This window comes from Microtus oregoni, unplaced genomic scaffold (assembly GCF_018167655.1).
Source record: "Microtus oregoni isolate MIOR12 unplaced genomic scaffold, Mior012 000010F_ref0000083, whole genome shotgun sequence".
In the NCBI taxonomy this organism is placed as follows: domain Eukaryota; kingdom Metazoa; phylum Chordata; class Mammalia; order Rodentia; family Cricetidae; genus Microtus; species Microtus oregoni.
Window position 1 is genome coordinate 7694212 of NW_024543069.1, and position 19857 is coordinate 7714068.

The 19857-nt window shown below is 36.1% G+C and overlaps 1 protein-coding gene across 1 annotated transcript in view; it reads right to left on the minus strand.

Annotated features, from left to right (window-relative positions):
* Fstl5 (follistatin like 5) overlaps positions 1-19857 on the minus strand; it is a 410609-nt gene that overhangs the window by 41385 nt on the left and 349367 nt on the right. The window contains exon 13 of the mRNA XM_041659533.1: positions 8922-9071. Coding sequence (XP_041515467.1) covers positions 8922-9071 — 150 coding nt within the window. The remainder of the gene's footprint in view (positions 1-8921; positions 9072-19857) is intronic.

A 19857-nucleotide genomic window follows, 5' to 3' on the forward strand; every position in this document is an offset into this window, starting at 1 on the left:
TACCTCATGTACATGATACTGTACTATTCCCATTATGAACACAACCTCTATGAACACAGACGCTCTGCCTAGGTCTTCCAATTTATACTGTATATATATATATATATATATACTGTATATATATATATACTGTATATATATACTATATATATATATGTATATGAAGATTTGTGAGACACTGCTCTACTTTGGAACATGAGCAGCAACTCAAAAAGATTCCTACATCGGAAGCTGTGTGTCTAGAAGAAGTACTACATACAGTGCAGAGAAAGGGAGACATAGGATACATCTTGTTTGAGAATAGTTATTCTCCAACCCTTCTAAATCTCTTAAAATAGCAAGACCGTAGGAAGGCATTAAGCTTATTTTTCTCATAAAATAGAAATAATACCTACTTTTAAAAGTTCCTGTGACTATTAGAATAGGTAATGGATATCTGTGCCTAGCAAATAAATATTAAGCACTACTGAACTACTATTAATAAACTACTGTAGGAAGTCAGCTGCAGTACAGCTTACTCACTTGGGAGACTGTCTCTTTAGCATGCTCTTCGAGGAGCCCCTGGTTCCACCTTGTAGATGGGTGCACACTAGGAAGCGTTGAGTTATTTTTATCATCATGGTATTAATATTAAAGTGTTATAATAACCAAGAAATAGGAGAAAATAAAAGAGTGCAGTGTCATCCTCGAAAAAACTTAGAATAAAGGGATTTGTGTGGACTTAGTATAATTCGACATGTTTATTTGAAGACGGTTACCTCCTTGAGAGGTTCCTGTATGCAGACTGTCAGTGATAACACTTCTGCTCTCAGTCCTCACGATCAGTTCCAGAAAAAAATAAATCTAATGTGTTGAATCTTTACAAAACAGCTATAAATATAGCTTGAAATTTTAATTGTTTAGAAAGCTGGGATATCTGTTTTTGAAAAGTAGTACTTAGTATATGTATTTATTTATTTACCAAAAATAAACCTGTGAACCTGTGAACCTGTGATGCAGAGTATAGCTTAAGAGAGTCTGAACATTTTGTAGGAGTGACTGCCAGTATTCCTGGGAGAATAAGCAACTGCCAAATTGTGAAGAATGTGAAAGTTAATTTCTGCTAAGAAAATTAAAATTGTTCTATTTACCAAAAATGATTACACTCTTCACATGTTTTTATGAGTACATATAAGAAAGACTTTTAAAATTTTAACTCTCCTAATAGACTTACACAGGGGTGGGTTTCATTCTTAGCTTTCATTATTGGTCCTTAGAAGAGTTGATATGCCTACCTGCACAAGTAACTATTCGTGTTAATTGTTTCTAAGGTCAACCTACCTCTTCTTACTTTATGAAAATGATATTTGTTAAAAGACAGTGATTTGGAACAGATACCTGGAATGTGGTGTACTAGATAAGCATATGCTTATCTCCCAAGTTCAGCCTTTGCTGAATTCTACTTTGGGCTTTAGCATGATTTACATTAGCCTATAGATATTATTTTTCTGGAAATGTTTTTCTCTTGTAGACTCTTCCAATAGAAGCCCCCAGAAATTATAAGAAGTATCATATAATTCATGAGAGAAACCCTCTTTAAACAAAAGTGAGGGAACCAACCACAATCAACTTAATGAACTTTTCTGACTAGGCTACTGTAGGTTAATTTTTTTCCTGACATTATACTAGATTTTATGAACATCTACTTCTCTGCATTGTCTGATCTTATATAGAAAATTCTACTGCAACCCATTGCCTGGAATTTTGTTGAAATATTAACCTTTACGGAGATATTTTTCAAGCAGCAAAGCATGTTATTGTCCTACATGTTCAGGCTCTAGAATGGTTTGTCATGTAACTACTATGCTTAGTGCTACCATGCTGTGCTGAGCTAAACTCATCTCCTACTTGTTTTGTAAACATCACTGAAAATACACAGAATATGCAGCAGTAAAACAAAGGATTTCATTTGATGCACTATAGCTTTATATGGGCATCGACAGAATCTTTCATCCTGTAATATTATAAAAACAGTGTTGAAAGGCAAATACCATATATGCTTTGAGGGTAAATTTATTTTTATATGTGTTTATGTCTTTATTGACCAATAGAGAATAGTATTAATATACATAAGTGATAAAATGAGTCATCGGTCTTTCTTGGGTAAGTACAACAAATGCAAAAATCTAAGTATACAGTGTACTGCTCACGGACAAGATGCAACAGATTCTGTGAAGATTGTTCACTTTGTTAGGGAGGAACAATGACAATAGCAGCAAGACACAGAAGAAGGGCTGAGACTTGAGATCAGGAAACAGTGGAGCACAGCTTGTTTACCAGTCTGACAAGGAGAGTACCAGCTGGCTAATTAAGTGAACCTAATTTAAACTAATGATGTAGATTCTCAAGATAATGTGCTAATGGCTGGAGGAGACTGCTGATGATCCCAAGAATACTCCCGAGGTGTCACACTAAGCCTCTTCTGCACCCAGCCAGAACCGAATCTTGTTCCACGGAAAATGAAATGAGGTCAGTTGTTTACTAGTTAATCACCTATAAAGCGAAACATCATCTGTATGTCACTCTAGAAAACATCTGAAATAATTCGACATTTAAAATAATACCACATTTAGAGATACTGTTAAATTTTTTCACCTCATACTTTCCGATACAGATAAAAATGATGTTAATGAAAGAAAGCATACAGATATTTCCTGATTGCTATTAACTTCAGACCTAAGCTGGAAGTATTTATATCACAAGAAACCAGTCTCTTTTATTAAACTATTGTGTATTGATATAACTTAATGTTGGAAAAATTTGTAATCATCAAGTATACATTTATTATGAGTCCACAAAATGAGATAATGCACACTTCCAACCCCAGCATCCTGCGGAAGACACAGGAGGATCACCTCACACCTGAGGATCATCACACATGAGCCACATGCCTAGATCTTGTCTCAAGAACAGCAAGGCCTGGACCTGTATCTCTGAAGCAGAGACACTTAGGTTGGCCAAGGCCGTTGTGTCAACCCTAGCCCCATATAAGGTATGCTGATGTACTTGATTCAAAGCAGAAATCATGAAGGGCCCATTTAATTGAGTGTTCGGACTTTGCTTTGCCGTTGCTAACTACAAGGACAATGCCTTTGCTTGTGGACTTCACTGTCCCGTTCAAGAGTAGTCTAATGAATTCTATAGTACTTTCTGCCATGTTTAGGACACAGCTAATTTCTATTATGGTTAATGTTTTGGTCTAAATGTCCGACATATGGGATAGAAAATACAGGAATACAGGAAGAAAGGATTTGAATTTGAATTTTGGAAAACGCAGGTTTCAGTTTGAAGCTTTCAAGTGGTCAAACACACAAAGGATGCAGTTTACAATGTTTTCTTTTTACTGTATCTTTCACTATAAAATTTGTATGCTCTGTCTTTAGATAGGCAGAAATAATCTATTTATATTTTAATGGGTAGCCACATGGATTATCACTCCACCAGCATAATACTTTACCTAAATCTATGAAATCAGTCTTTTTAGAATTTTTTAATTTAGGAAAAAACATGGGGGTATTTAATAGCATAAAAATCATGGAAGTCAACTCTCCAGGATATACACAATTTTTTTAAGCATGCATGTTCTGACAGTTAAATCCACACACTGCTAAGGTAATTTAAGACAATTACAAAGACAGATTATATCATGAAACAGGTAATAGGAAACTCATTATCTGAAGATATGAATGAGCTTAAAATTGTATGTGGAGAGTGAACAGAGAGCTTAAATGAAGTCAAAATTACCAAGCATTTTATTTGTTTTTAATAAGAAAGACATGCATTCTAGTAGTGTCTTTAAAATGAGATAGTGAGGATTTAACTTATTCAGGCAATACCTGCCTAGTAAACTCAGGGCCCTGAGTTCTAGCTCTATTACTGAAGAAAAATCAAGGGGGGTGGAGAGTAATTTTGAGATTATTTGGAGAAAATAGGCCTTATTATTTATCAGAAAGAGTAAAGTATATACACACACACATACATACACATACATATACACACAAAAACAGACACACACACATATTCACTAAAATGGGGGATTGGACAGGGAGGTGACTCAGTAATTAAGCAATTAAATTCTCTGTTATACAAACAAAGAAGTTAGAGTTGGGACTCCCCAAACCTCATAGTTGCTGGGTGGGTGTCAGTTGCTTACAATTCCAGCCTTGCTAGGCAGAAACAGAATATCACTTTTCAATGAATGAATAAATACTCCATTATATAATATGCCACATTTTCTTTGTGCATCCATTGATTGAAGGCCATCAGTACTGAATCCTTGTCTCACTTTCAGCACTGTGTAGACATATACACACACACCATTTCTTTGTTAAATAGTGATGGTCATTTAAATTTTGACAAGTCATGGTACTATATTCTCTGTTTGCTCCTCTGTGTATGTCCCTACTAACACTGTGCAAAAGTTCCCGTTTCTGGATATTCTTGTCAACATATTCTGCTCGGTTTAATAAGTATGAATTAAATCTCCTTGTTGACTTCATTTTCGTTTGTTTACAGCTTCATAATAAGAAGCAATCCTTTTTTTCTGCTTACTGGCTTCTTACATATATTCTATAAGAAAATGTACATTCAAATTCTTGTACTCGGTAAAGTCTATTTACCTAATTTTTGTATAGAAATTTTCTGCAGGTTCTAGAGATATTTACTAACTGACCAGTTGGGGAACCTTTGTCTGTATTTCTCTTACTGCTTCTAAGAACCATTCTGAATTTCATAAGGCATCATGGTGTTAGCTACTTTTAACTCTTCCTTAAAGATAAATGAGCTCGCGGGTATTTGTCTGGTGGTTTTCATTGACATAAAAAATTTTGGCCCAATATTTTCCAAAGTGTTCTAACACTACATTTCTCATTTCTGCTTCTTTTGCCTTTGGAATTTTCACTGTCAATATGTCTATTAAAAGAGTGGTGTCTCTTGGGTCCTTGAAGTTATATTTATGTATCCTTCATTTATTTTTACTTCCTCTTCATTCCCTCAACCATTTCACTTTTTTAAGTTCAGGAAGAGTATTTCCAAAAATGTTATGCTTCCCAATTCCAAACAATAATTTGTAGAAATTATAAAACCTCTTATTTACTGTGTGTGTTTGTGTGTGGATACATGCATGCTGTGTCTCTCGTGTGGAAGTAGGAGGAATAACTTGTGAAGTAACCTCTACTAGTGGGTTCTGGGGATCAAACTTCGACTTGGCAGCAAGGGTCTTGACTCATGCATGTCTAAATGTTATTACAATTCACCTTAAACAGAAAGACTATCATGTTGACGGTTAAATTTTAGGATGTCACAGGAATACCCAGTCTTTTCTCATTAGCACATGAAATCATTCTTAATATAAGCAATTTCACTTCCAATCTAAATTTTAGTTCATTTTTATGATAAAATATATATCTGAAAAACAAAGAACCAAAATTGGGTGTGGCTTCTATTTTTTTTTTCCAGCCAAATGGAATAGTACCCAAAGATTTGTTTTCTCTTACTCAGTCATCAGGAATGGGGCTTCACTTGCCTGTCATGTGTTCCTCTGGGAGAAGCCCTCAGATTTGTTCACTTCCTTCACTCAGTGTTTCACCAGCTTTTCCAAATTGGCTTTGCCTTGATGTGGGATATTATGCCCGTACTATTTTTACTTCAGAACTGCTTTTGTTGTTGTTGTTTTTAATTTTGCTTAAAGTTCTGTTACCCTTATTTAAAATGTTATTTAGAATTGTTTTAGTGTTTATTTCAACCTGAGCAAATTTTTAATTTCAACCTTGATTATAATGCAAAAATTTAACATCTGAAAGTAGTTGTTCTCAGTTTAGAAATCTCACATTAATGTAGAATTGTGAGAAATAATATCACCATAGAAATGCCTTTGTAATTTTACTAACATATTCATTATAGTGCTAGTTAGAAATTTATTTTTCTCATAGAAATTAACCAAGAATGCAAAAACATGCTGTTATAAAATGTTTAACAGTATGTTTCCACATTTTGCTTACTAAAATTAAACATGCACATAACCTTAAAAACAACAAATTAAATATGCTTTTTATATTTAACCTTGTATATTGCGTGCAGGCTTGTATATTTATAATTATGTACAAATACTTGCATATAAAATGCATTTGTATATACGACCAAATATATATAAACACATAAATATATTTGTAATTCAATATACCATGTACAAAAAACTAAATATAAGAAATATATAGCTAGTGTTATTATTTATAATAATAGTTATTATAAATAATTTGAATATGCTTTAATTGCTCATTAATTTTAAATGGTTAGAACATAGACTGATACATACAAATATTACTGATTTTAATTATTTGTAAAAATTACTGTCACATTATCACTAACATTCAAGTACTGAATATTGAAATTGTTCTTATTGCTTTAGAGGAATTAGAAGACGAGATTCTAATGGTTCTGGCTGCAATATATTAGCTATTTAATCAAATCTGTGTGTGTCGGGTGTGTTGTGTGTGTGTGTGTGTTTGAAATTAAGTTAATTAAGATATATTACTCATTTGCTAACACTGAGCACACTATGATTCATAGCTGGAAATAGTTTGACTCTAGGCACATCAGAGCCCTTTACCTGAAGTTTAGCATCATTCTAGACAATTTCTGTATGTGAACAAATAACCAAATACCAGTTAGGAATATGCATGTACACTGACAAAGTCTCTGCAAGTCTATGCCTACAGAAGACCACAAAATGCCTTGATTGAAGATTTTGAGATTATACTTGATTTTACACTGGTGAATATACAAATATACACTCCATAATTACAAATAATTAATTCTAGTCAGTTCCTTACAGTAAAATAATAATGCAAACACAATCTACATGAAATTAGAACTCTTCTGCAGTAGTAATTACCAGACCTAGGAGCCAAAATAAAATAATACATACTTTTCATTTCCATCCATGTCCAAACTATGGCAATAAAAATGGTGACAAAATATATGCAATTATATATATGGTAGGATTATTATGAAGGAGTAATAATGATATTAGTACTTCAACAACCTACTCATAAGGAGAATTCATTTGTACCCACACGCAATTTTCTAATCTAGGTGTTCAACTTGAGGCTGAAAACCCTCCACATAGTTCTGTCAGAATCTACTTTCTCTGTTTTAGAATTTCATGAATTCTTAAAATTTCCTTGCATTTTATAACTATAACAGGGACTTAGAAAATAATAATTCATGTGATCATTGCATAGCATTTGGCCATTTTATTATCCATAACTTCTACTAATTTTTAATTTGACATCATTGTCTGAAGGCGAAATTATATAAATAATAAGTGATGTTGGCTTTTCCCACTTTCGAATATCTAGTAGGAAATATATATTCAGTAAGTGTCAGCCCCTATTTAAAATTGAATTTAAAGACCAACTTGATTAGTCTCAGATCATGCATCTAATTTTAAAATTCTGGCAAAGAATCCTGATCATTTCAGACCAAATGCTCCTAATTTACACTGGCCTATTTCAGAGTAAATCAAAATAAAACTACTCTTGTCAAAATTCAACACCATCCAAATCATATGCAAGTGAACTCTAACATACAAACTATTTGTTCTCACAATAGGTAAGGGGACATTTAATTGGATAACCATGATAAATATGTGAGCCTGGAATTTTTAGACCCTGTTCATAATTTTAGTCAATATTTCACGATCCATTCTCACATCAGAATCTGAATCATTAGAACTCAATGTCAGCCAGGAACACAGATTATGGCAGGCACCAGAGCCTTGAATTAGAACCAATTCCATTCATTTATTTAAGTTAATACATCTTGCAATAGCAACCAATCCATGAATATAACATGAATAGATGAATGATTGACTGGCTGGCCGGATGGGCGGATGAATTCATGTGAAAGGGTTAATAACACAATTACTATTTTTTGTACTTCATAGCAATTTTTATTCTTTTAGCTAGAAATCAAAATGTGTGGGTTAATTTCAGAGCGATATTGACTATGAAACTTATCTGTACATGTAAGGGGTGGTTTGGCTCCATTGTCTCTAAGACACTTAGATAGTAGATAGGTAATAGATAAATGTGGCTCTTTATATGCCAGGGTTTACTGTAAATGCTTTACCTGAATGAATTTATCTTAGCTTCAATATAACTTTAAAACGCAAATAGTGATTATTTTCATTTAAAAGTTATACATCTCTCATAATGCTAGCTTAAGCTTTTTATTTTTTTTCTGAGGCCAAAGATCTTACTGGCCCATGTATAAATTTGGAGACAGATTTCCAAGATACAATACTTTTTGTGTGTTATTTTGCATTTGAATTTAAGCAATTGCCTCACAGCATAGTGTTGGAAAGAATAAGAGCTCACTCATGGTGGTTCATATGGAAACATGAATGAAATATGTTATGAATTCATCCTCATGGCAATATCTATTAAAGGTTGGCTTCTGTATCATTGACATATGGTTCTGTTTTATTATTTACAGAAAGCTAATGTTTTTTACTAACTTGTAAATTTTACTACTGTGTCAACTTTTGTTAAGGTAACAAACAACTAGGGAAATCTCAATTGGCTACCAAACATGATTTTTTTATTGTTTAATAAAAAGGCAATTAGTCATATTAATATTATATGAGTCCAAAATTGAAATATTATAAAATAAAACGATCTTTGAAAAATTTTCTCTTAATTCACTAGATGCAAAGAGAATAGTTAGAAAAAACTCTCAGAAGCCATAAATAGTTTTTAGTTATCCAAGTAATGAAAGAAATTTGTAATAACCAAATGTCAGCAAGTTAGATGGTAGAGACTCTAGGACTAATGCAAATATATCATTTAAATCTCATTTTCAAAAGTATCCATCAATCATACCTGAACAACTTTTTGGGACTGCACATCAACAATCAAGATTCTATCCAAAGTTGGCTGAGCAACATAAATGAACTTGTCTTTGACATTAACAGCAGAAGCCCACACACATCTCTGCACTTCGTCCTCTTCATCTTTGGGACAGACTTCATCCTTTATTTTAAGAAACAGAAAAAAAAGTTTGCATCCAATATTATAACATGGTAATGGCAGTATCCTGAGTAAAATTAAAGTTTAGTGATTTAGTACACTAAACATTAAGTGTTAACTGTTCAAATAAAAAGGGCGAGTCAGTGGAATGCAGGGCAAATGTAAGTTCATTTCATATAGAAAAGAATGCAAAGAAGATTTCAGATCCCCAGATTAAGTGGAGGAGACAGAAAAGAAACGACTGAGATGATTTCTCATTATTATGGAGAAGGTTTTATTGTCGATAAGAGAGACGAAATATCCAGAGGCATGCAAAAGACTCCAGAACAGAGAAAAGGAATCCGATTAGACATAGCCAAGCCTAGGGAGTATGAATCATAGAAATAACAAGAAAGAAAGTAGTGAGAATAGCCAAGGTTTGGGAAAAACCTTGCCATTATACAGAGAATGAACGAAGGGTGTCTGGGATGAAGGAAGCCTGTGAACTGCAATAATCTATATGCATAATTAAGGGCTGAAGGAGCATGGAGAATACCATGGACTTTGATATGCTGAAAGTTGTCTCAGGTATATGGCAATAGAGCAATATGTCCCTCTGTTAGAGGCAAGGAGATTTCAGAATTCTTGAGGGATGTTGGCTTTTATCTAACTACCAAATTCCTTCTATTGTCCAAACTGAGTTGAGACTCCACTCTGCTTTGGACAAAGTCAATGGGCTTGCATTTTTGTGAGGGTAATGGGGGTACCCTTGGGACATGATACCCAGTTACTGATTTTACTTGGAAAATGCAAACACTTTTCATCCTTAACCACATGTTTATGAACTCAACAGTTTAACAAAAACATAATAAATTTAATTTTCTCCCAGGATCTCTCAGTTTCAATTGTCTTTAACAGAGCAAACATGATGCAAAAATACATTCACTTTCTTTATATTATTTTTTTCTCAAACAATACTTCCCAATCACTGGCTGCCCTCACTTCACTCCTCCTAGCTCCCCACACCTCCCCTCTCCCTTAGATCCTCTCCTCTTCTTTATCCTCTTCAGAAAAGAGTAGGCCTCTAAAAGGTGATAGCAAAAGCCATCAAATAGAGATTGGACAAGGCTACCCAAAAATAGGAAAAGAATCCCAAGAGCAAGTAAAAGCATCAGATATTAACCCACACCCAATGTTAGGAGACCCACAAACCAAAAAAGCATCAAGCCAACAAGATAAAATGCGAACAGTTGCCTTATCACACACCAGTTCTGAGTATACACAAATGCACAAAATGCTGATGAATGATCTTTGCAGAGATTTACCTGGGTTTTTACTTAGGACTGATAATTGCTAACTAAGGTGGACTTGATATGGGATGTCCTACTGTATATATGTTGCTGTATTTGCTGATGAATAAAGCTGTTTCAGTCAATGACATAGCAGAGTAAAGCCAGGCTGGAAATCCAAGTAAAGATTCAAAGAAAAAGAAGGCAGAGTCAGGTCAGATGCCAAACAGCTGTTGATGAAACAAGACATATAGAAAATGATGTAACGTTATGGCCAGGGATATATAGAATAATAGGAATGGGTTAATTTAATATGTAAGAGCTAGCTTGAAATACGCCTGAGCCATTGGCCAAACAGTGTTGTAATTAATGTGGTTTCTGCGTGATTATTTGGGTCTGGGCAGCAGGGAAATGAAAGTATAGTCTCTGTCTACATAGGCTTTGCTTTATTTGTATACTTTTGTACACTCTAACACACACTATCCAATCCCAGATGAATTTAGCACACCTGCTTTCTTCCCTAAATCATATAAAATAGTGTTCCTTGGATGTTCCATTTAACATCCTTGTTTAAGAGGATTCAGCAAAACCAATTATAGTAGTGCCATCAGGCATGAATTATATTAAATATCCAATAATACAATATAGGTCAGGTAGCACAGCCATTGCAGGTAGTTTTCATGTTTGTCTTAAAATTTGCATTATCGTGAAAATATCAGAGCACTTGATAATGAGGTATTCCTGGTCTGCCGGTTACATTTTGTGACATCAGGTGTAACTCAAGGCAGACACAGAGCACCCACCATCTCCAATCTGTTCAGTTTGTCATGTTCACAAACATGCCAGCGTCCTGTTCTTCGAGGCATTCCTTTGTTCAGAGAACAAACTGTAAATAACCTGCAATCCCCGCAGTCAGTTTGAATGATACAGGTAGTTCTGGGTTAGGAAAAGAACATTATTTAATAGCTTGCAGCTCAATGGTTGTTTAGCAGTGGGGCTATAGAGAGAGCCATGGCAGGTTAAAGAGGGCACGCAAACCTGGAGGCAGAACCTGTTTAAAACAGTTTAGTTTTGAAATTCCACTCGTCAGTTCAGATGAAAGCCCTGGGTAGCTTTTCTTCAGAACCACACTGAATGCCACTGACAAGAGCCTAGTTTTCTTGAGAGATAAACAGCAGATAGAGTATTTATGAAGGTATGAAGAGCTGGGAAGGAGGATGGACTTGAGGTTGATGACTGAGGAAAGGCCCTGAATATAGGGAATTGTTTACAGATGTTTTGCCCTTGTGTTAAATCGCCCCACTAAATCTGCAGAAGGAATACATTGTGAATGACCTAACACAGAGCTGGCAGCCCAGCAACCGCCAGACCAGGAACAATTTCCACAGTTGTTGCTTCCAAGTGATTCAACAGTAAACTAAATTGCTCTACTTGAAGATTGTTTTCTATTTGTATGCCATTCCCCAAAGGCATCCCTGGCCAGACTTGTAATCATTTTTAAAAGGCCATTAGGAACTTCCTCATAGACACTTTGAATTCGCTTTATTTTGCTTATGCCATTATTTCTGATTAAAGCCTGCTAGGTTCCATTTAATGACAGCACTTCTCTTTTTCAGATTAAACATATTAATACCTATATTTGTGAGGGACAATTATAGAGAAATATTATTCACATGTATTGAACATTTAATGGGAAAAGACAACAATAACAACAATAAAAACAGCAATTAAAATAACATATGCTAATAGGATAAGAGTCAGGAAAAAATATAATTCTAGTGAAAACTTAGAACTTATTCTGGTTGGGTCATTTTCATATTAAATCCTGTATTTCATGTATATCTATTATGTTACCCCAAAACATTAAAGGTCTAGAAGATTTATGCTGGCTATGGTAGAGGATTTAATTTTGGAGTTTAATAGCATTGTTGGTACCTCCTATGTGGAACCTTAGTAAGTCAAAGTGGAAATCATATCCACTTGTTTTAACTTGGCAATTCATCATTGTATTTTTATACTGTTTATCCATTACAACAATTTGGCCTCAAATGTCTACTTTACCATCTTCCCTCTTATTCTGCATATTCCTGCCTTCAGCAGATCTTGCATTACTGCCCTTGGGAAAGACACTTTCATTCTTTCATTTGCATTAAATACTTCCATGATTCCATCACTCAATGAGTTTCTGCTAATTATCTGTCTTCCTTTGTACTTCCTTCTTTCGTTATCTCCTTTCATTTTTTTTTAAAGACAAGATCTCTTATATCCTAAGCTGACCTGCAACTCTGTATGTAGCCAATGGTGGCTTTGAACTCCTATTCTTCCTGCCTCTACCTCCTGCCAGTATGTACATCTGTGAGCCACTGTGCTTACTATGTGGTGCTTAAGATGGAACCTAGGGAGTCATGGTTATATCAAGAACTTTACTGATTGAGAGGCATGTCTAGAGCCCCAGAGTCTTTCATTCCTCTCTCTCTGATCTTAGGATACCTACCCACAGTTCCCTGCTTTCAGTAATGTTTACAGTGCATTTCCTCCGAAAAGATATACAACAAACTATGAACAACTTAACTGTATCTATCTGCTTCTCCACTCCAAACATGAATCTTACTTTATTCAGATCTTTTGAGAATATTCTAGAGTCATACTTCCTTTTCCTGATTGAGGGCTTTCTGCAACCACCAACGCCAGCAGAAAACGATCCACTGGAGATAAGATAGGTTGCTTCAGCAGGACTCTGTAGCCAGTGCTGGTTCAAAGTGAAAGGCTGAGACCCACTGTTTATTTTAGGCTTTTAAAGGCACAAATAAATTGGTAAAAAGATTTCCTAGTAATAACTAATTCAATGCCATGTGCATAACCAAGCTTAAGACATGACTACATTGATACTCTTCATAAAATACACATATTCCATAATGAGAAAATCTATAGGTTAACTGAAAAAAAAAGACTCAAGCAAGCTAATGGTGGGGATCTGTGGGAAGAGAGAACTAGAGATTGATTGAGACAAACAAGCTTAGGGTAAGGGGCTGGCGAAGTCAGTGTATTCTGGCCACACAGATAGCACAAAAGTTACCAGGCTATTTGTTATTCCTGTCTGCCCCAAGCCTTCTAGGTGAAAATCAGTTATACCTCTCTCTCTTTGAAGAGAAACCCTGTGTGTTTAACATTTGTGGCTCACCTAGTGCTTATCTGTGAACACAAGGGCCTCCACATCTCCTAGGCTTCACCTTCTGCCCCAGGCAATCAGACGTAAAGCTAGTTCCCCTGTGTTACCTTCAGTAAAGGGCAGTCTTTCAAAACCAACAGAGAACTTAGGATCTCAGATTTGAAAGTGGGGAGATCCATCCGTGAAGATGGTAAATATTTTCCACATATTGTCAGTGACTATACAGGGTGATCCAGAGCATGGTTTCTCTCCAGCTCCAGAGGCTCTTACACATGTCACTCACCTGGGCATACATCCTGAGCACACACATAAACACATTCATCAAAATAAAACGAACCTTTAGGAAAGAAAATAATGAATTTTAGTTCTTTAGCCAGAGAGGCCATGAACTTTCAATTTTCTGCCTAAAGCTCCTACGTAGCTAGGATTACAGAACTTGATCACCAGGCTCATACCAACCACTAGCTTTCAGTCCGTGGACAGCACTGAGTAGCTACTCTACACCAGATATGGCACAGAGCTTTACTTGTAAATAAAGCATAATTATGGGAGCATGCTTCATCAAAGTATTGTGTTTTCAAATCCCTTTGTGATGTTTCAAACACTTGTATTCTTTCATTACTAAGACATATGGCCAGAAAATCAGGGGCCCATAAGCATATTCAGTCTACTGTCTATGTCACTAGTATCCAGGAGTTAAAGCTGTTTTGTATATCTATTGGAGAATAAAATAAAATAGAGGACATAATTGAATAATGTGTAAAGCATGCATAGGATTCCATTTTTTGTAAATAAAGTGTCCCGAGACAGAGCCACACGGACCCATTTATTTAAGAGAAAAAATGGCTGCCTTTCTGATACAGTGACCCATGAGTACTTGGGCTGCAGAGCCTAAAAATCTTGTCAATGAAGAACATTTTGCTGCTATCTGACTTCATACCCTCTTTATAAGGTTAATTCTTAGTTAAATTCTCTTTGATCCTGGTGGCTTTATTTTTGGCTAATTGTGGGAAGGCAGAGCTCAAGTCTGGTTTCCTTGATCCATTTCCTCTATGCTACATGTTCATTCACACTGAGGACCACTATGATCAGATGATGCCAGACTGCAATTTGTGGTTATCATCTTCCAGACCTCCTTGATTTAACTGTCTCCAGAAAAACTGTGAAGTATAATAGCACAGGACAAATATTAAACATAAAAAGGAATAAAGTGGTGAATGCTTGAATCAAAACTCAAACCAAGAAAAGGTGAATTATTTGCCTATGTGGGCATAGATGGGTAGATGGGCAAGTAGAGTAAAAGACAAAATAAAGTTTGGTTGATGTTTGGGAAACTCAAAAAAATAAAAGGAAAGAATGAAAGAAGAAAGAAAAAGAAAGACAGAAAGAAAGAAAGAAAGAAAAGAAAAAAAGAAAAGAAAGAAAGAATTAAGGTACCAGTTCCATAAAGTATTAGGTGCAAAGGAAGAGAAAAAAAATGAGAATTAAAGTCATTTCTAAACACACACATACATATGTAAGAAGAGTTTGCATTAAAAGAGCCCGACAATTAGGAAAATTTGAGCTGTAATATGTGAAGGCTGACATAGGCAATAGAAAGGGATTCGAGCGTGCTGAGACTAATTACAAGTCATGCCAGGTTCTCTCAGCTATAAGGAGAGGTTATCTGGTGGTATGAATGGTCCAGATAAACACTGTTTTATTCAATCTACACAGCTGTGAGTGAGAAGATGGCATTAGTATTATGACCCACCACCATTAGTGGTACATGAGATGTCCTATAATGTACACAAATTATCTTGGACGCTGCATTAAGCAGCAGCATGGGTTCATCCCGGAGTATGCTGTAGACAGGGAATAAATGAAAAGTTGTTGGAACCAAGGGGCCAGGGTCTGACATTCTAATTAGCAGGTACACATAAGCACTTAGGTTGAGGGCTTGCAAGCTGCTGCACTGTGCTCTTGTTGCTTGTCAGTAGCTGGAGAACAGAGACTGGATTGAGCAGCTTTGTCTCATCTCATTTTTGTGCTTTTCCATCAAGCAGCTTCCCTAGCTCCGAGAAATCCCTCCGCTGGCAAGAAGGAGAAGGGGAATTGGGAAACCTGCTCTTCTCACTGCTGACAATTTATGAGTCGCTGTGGTCCCTGTTCCTTAATGCTGCAGGCTCTGCACATCACAGAATAAAGACATGGGACCACTGTGTTCCATTATGCACTAACCACTCCTTCTTAGCACATATGTTGTATAAACTGATTGTATTAGCTGAGCCCAATAATTTTACTAAAATCCTTTTATTACAAAGAGCATTCAAATACTAAACAGCAGACAGCTGGACGGATGTATCCCTAAAGCCAGCAGTTAATCAAACCCAGTGTTTAAAACTAGATAAACCTCTCTATATACAAACATTAACTATACAGACATCCTCAAAACATATAACCCAATTTATGTTATCTTCAATAAGTTTTTTTACTCTCAGTAGATTTATTAAAAAGCAAACAGAAACAATAATTTTCCTCAGCTCTTAAAATCACACCACCCATTTTCTTAATCAATGTGTTTTCAATGTAGATTTGGTTGCTGTAGTTCTTTTTTCTGCATGTGAACCCGTCTATCACAATGTGTCCTAGGGATTTTCTTGCCTAGACTTCCTCAGAGTTTATATTCGTGTCCAACAGTTTGACAAAGCCATATCCTATTGTACCCAAATAAAAAGATTAGCCTTTGACACATTTACTAAATATGATAATGAGGCAAAGAATTTGGGGCATAAATATGTGTTATCTTACTCATGGTAGATAATAAATGGATCAAGTATTAACCTTCTTTGTACCATCTTTTCAGTCACTGTCTTGGAACTCCAATTCTACAGCAGTACTAACCATAATGTGGTCTCTGCACTGCTGTCTCTGAGACCACCATCAGTTACTGAGCTAAAAATAACCTAGAGTTTCAAACAGCTGTTTAGAGCCTCCTGCAGGCTTGACTAGTGCAGGCTTCAGTGAACATTATTGGATTATCTGGAGGATATCATTTGGCCAAACAACTGACTAACCAAAAGCAAACAAGAAATGTTAGAATGAGCTCCTTTGTCACAATTTCCTATTTTAAAAAATGTGTGTTAAATTAAAAAAAAAACAATAACCAATGTGATCAAAATTTGATTCCACTGATGTAAATACAATATTCTATTTATACTTGGAAAATCATGTGTTAGGTTACAAACTTTTTTGTTGGGTGACTTTTTTCAATTTCTCATAAATGTTATAAAATAATCATCATTTAGAAATTGCATCAGAATATTTTTTTTCAGAATATTTAATTCTGTATTATAATCTCTTACAGTTTTTAGATATATGTGCATATAAAACTCTGTGTACATATGTATATAATCTGCCTGAACAATTTATAAATACTATAGTTGTAATGTTTTCTTTTCCAATTCTGCTTTGTACAATGATTACAACTTATATTTAAAATAAACCACTAAACAAGTTAGAACCAAAGGACATTTTGTTTTTTTGTTCTTTGGTTGCTGTGGATGAAAACCCAACGATTTGCTTACATTAGGCAAGGGCTCTATCGCTGAAATGTAACTAAGCCTCAGCGAATACCATACTGATTTTCTAAAACACTAAAAGGAACTGAGATAAACGTACTTTCATCCATCCTCTAATTGAAATCACTGCTTACAACCCAAAGGCTGTACCACCTACCCGCGAAATGGAAAGCAATGAATTTGACACATTCTGTTAGAGATTTCATTATGTCAGTGTAGGCCAGAATAGTATTGGACATACAATTTAGGGACTGTTTTTTTCCTTAACTGGTGCTACACTAGAATACTATCTTATTGTATGATTTTGATTTTAGAACATCAAAAACACAAAGACTATACTAGAGAAATTCTTACTTTCAACCTAATAAGAATATATTTGTGTAATTTACTGTCAGTGTTAGAGTTAGGCAGAGGGCAGTGTGCAGGCAGAAGCCAAGCTGGAAAGGGGAAGCTGAACAATCAGCCTGGAGGCTAATGATACCCAGGTGGACCACGTAGCAATACCCTTATATTACTCGGGAAATACTTTTCATAAGCCGTGATTACCTCTTTAGCGAAATGCATATAATAATGTTTTCCATCAGACAGAGTCATTGTGAGGATTAAACAAAATCGTGTTTGTATTGTTCAAGTAATCAGTATAACTCACCTCTTATTGTCAGGTAGAATTTTTCTGGGGACTGCACTTCATGGAGTTACACTAGTCTATATATTTCACATAAACTTTGTTTTCATTTCCCACCATTGTTTGCACAGATTTGGCTGCATGCATTTAAGAGTTTCTGAGTGATTTTACGTGTGGCAAATGCAGATTTCTCTCTGTCGTTGACTATTCTTATTGAACTTACTGGGACATTTCTCATTTACTCATATAGATTTTGATAAGACTGAAATTCAATTTATATCAACTTTTTTTCAATTCATGCATGAAAGCAAAAGGTATTAAATGACACAACTGTATCTAAGTGTAAAATGTTTATGAAAATTTAATTCTATATGGATATCTGAAATAATAAATAATAGTTAGATATTAAATACTGATAAAATATAATGAGAAAACTGGAGACATTATAAGTAAGTGCAAATTAGATAGCATTCCAGTCCTCCTAGATGTTGCAAGAGATTGAAATTCTAGGTTAGGCAGGGGCTCACATGGCTGAGAATCCTAGGGATAGAAATGTTGTGTCTACTGTACAGGCTTGTATTCGAAAGAGTGAGAGAGATTAACCTAACTCTCCTGTCCTCATCTGCCCCAGGAACTAACTGGGGACCTCATCTTGGGCACCTGGAAGCCCCTCTAGGTCCAAGTCTCTTGCCAACCCTAAGACGGCTCCCTTAATTAAGATACTTGCTTCCCTGCTCCCCTATCCAACCTTCTTTTATCCCAATCATCCCGTTGCCCCAAGTTCTCCCCATCCTACCCTTCTCACTTTTCTCTCCCCATCTCCCCTTACCCACCTCCCACCCCACCCTTAAGATCCCGATTTTTGCCTGGCAATCTTGTCTACTTCCCTTACCCAGGAGGATAGCTATATGTTTTTCTTTGGGTTCACCTTCTTATCTAGCTTTTTAGATAACAAATTATAGACTCACTGACCTTTATTTATGGCTAGAACCCAATTATGAGTGAGTATATCCCTTGTTCATCTTTTTGGGTCTGGGTGACCTCACTCAGGATACTATTTTCTATTTCCATCCATTTGCATGCAAAATTTGAGAAGTCATTGTTTTTTACCGCTGAGTAGTACTCTAATGTGTATATGTTCCACACTTTCTTCATCCATTCTTCCATTGAAGGACATCTAGGTTGTTTCCAGGTTCTGGCTATTACAAATAATGCTGCTATGAACATAGTTGAACAAATGCCCTTGTCATATGATTGGGCATCTCTTGGGTATATTCCCAAGAGTGGTATTGCTGGATCCAGGGGTAGGTTGATCCCGAATTTCCTGAGAAACCGAAACACTGCTTTCCAATGTGGTTGCACAAGTTTGCATTCCCACCAGCAATGGATGAGGGTATCCCTTCCTCCACAACCTCTCCAGCAGAGGCTATCATTGGTGTTTTTGATTTTAGCCAATCTGACAGATGTAAGATGATATCTCAAAGTTGTTTTGCTTTGCATTTCTCTGATCGCTAAGGAGGTTGAGCATGACCTTAAGTGTCTTTTGGCCATTTGAACTTCTTCTGTTGAGAATTCTCTGTTCAGATCAGTGCCCCATTTTTTAATTGGGTTAATTAGCATTTTAAAGTCTAGGGAACCTGAAATGATCCTATCCTATAGCCATACTGATGAATATTTTGCATATCACTATAGAACCTTCATCTGGCGATGGATGGAGATAGAGACAGAGACCCACACTGGAGCACTGGACTGAGCTCCCAAAGTCCCAATGAGGAACAGAAGAAGGAAGAACATGAGCAAAGAAGTCAGGACCACAAGTGGTGCACCCACCCGAAGAGACAGTGGGGCTGATCTATTGGAGCTCACCAAGGTCAGCTGGACTGTGACTGAAAAAGCATGGGATAAAACCGGACTCTCTGAATATGGCGGACAATGAGGGCTGCTGAGAAGCCAAGGACAATGGCCCTAGGTTTTGATTCTACTTCATGTCCTGGCTTTGTGGGAGCCTAGCCAGTTTGGATGTTCTCCTTCCTAGACCAGGATGGAGGGGGGAGGACTTTGGACTTTCCACAGGGCAGGGAACCCTGACTGCTCTTCAGACTGGAGAGGGAGGGGGAGAGGAGTGGGGGGAGGGGGAGAGGAGTGGGGGGAGGAGTGGGGGGAGGAG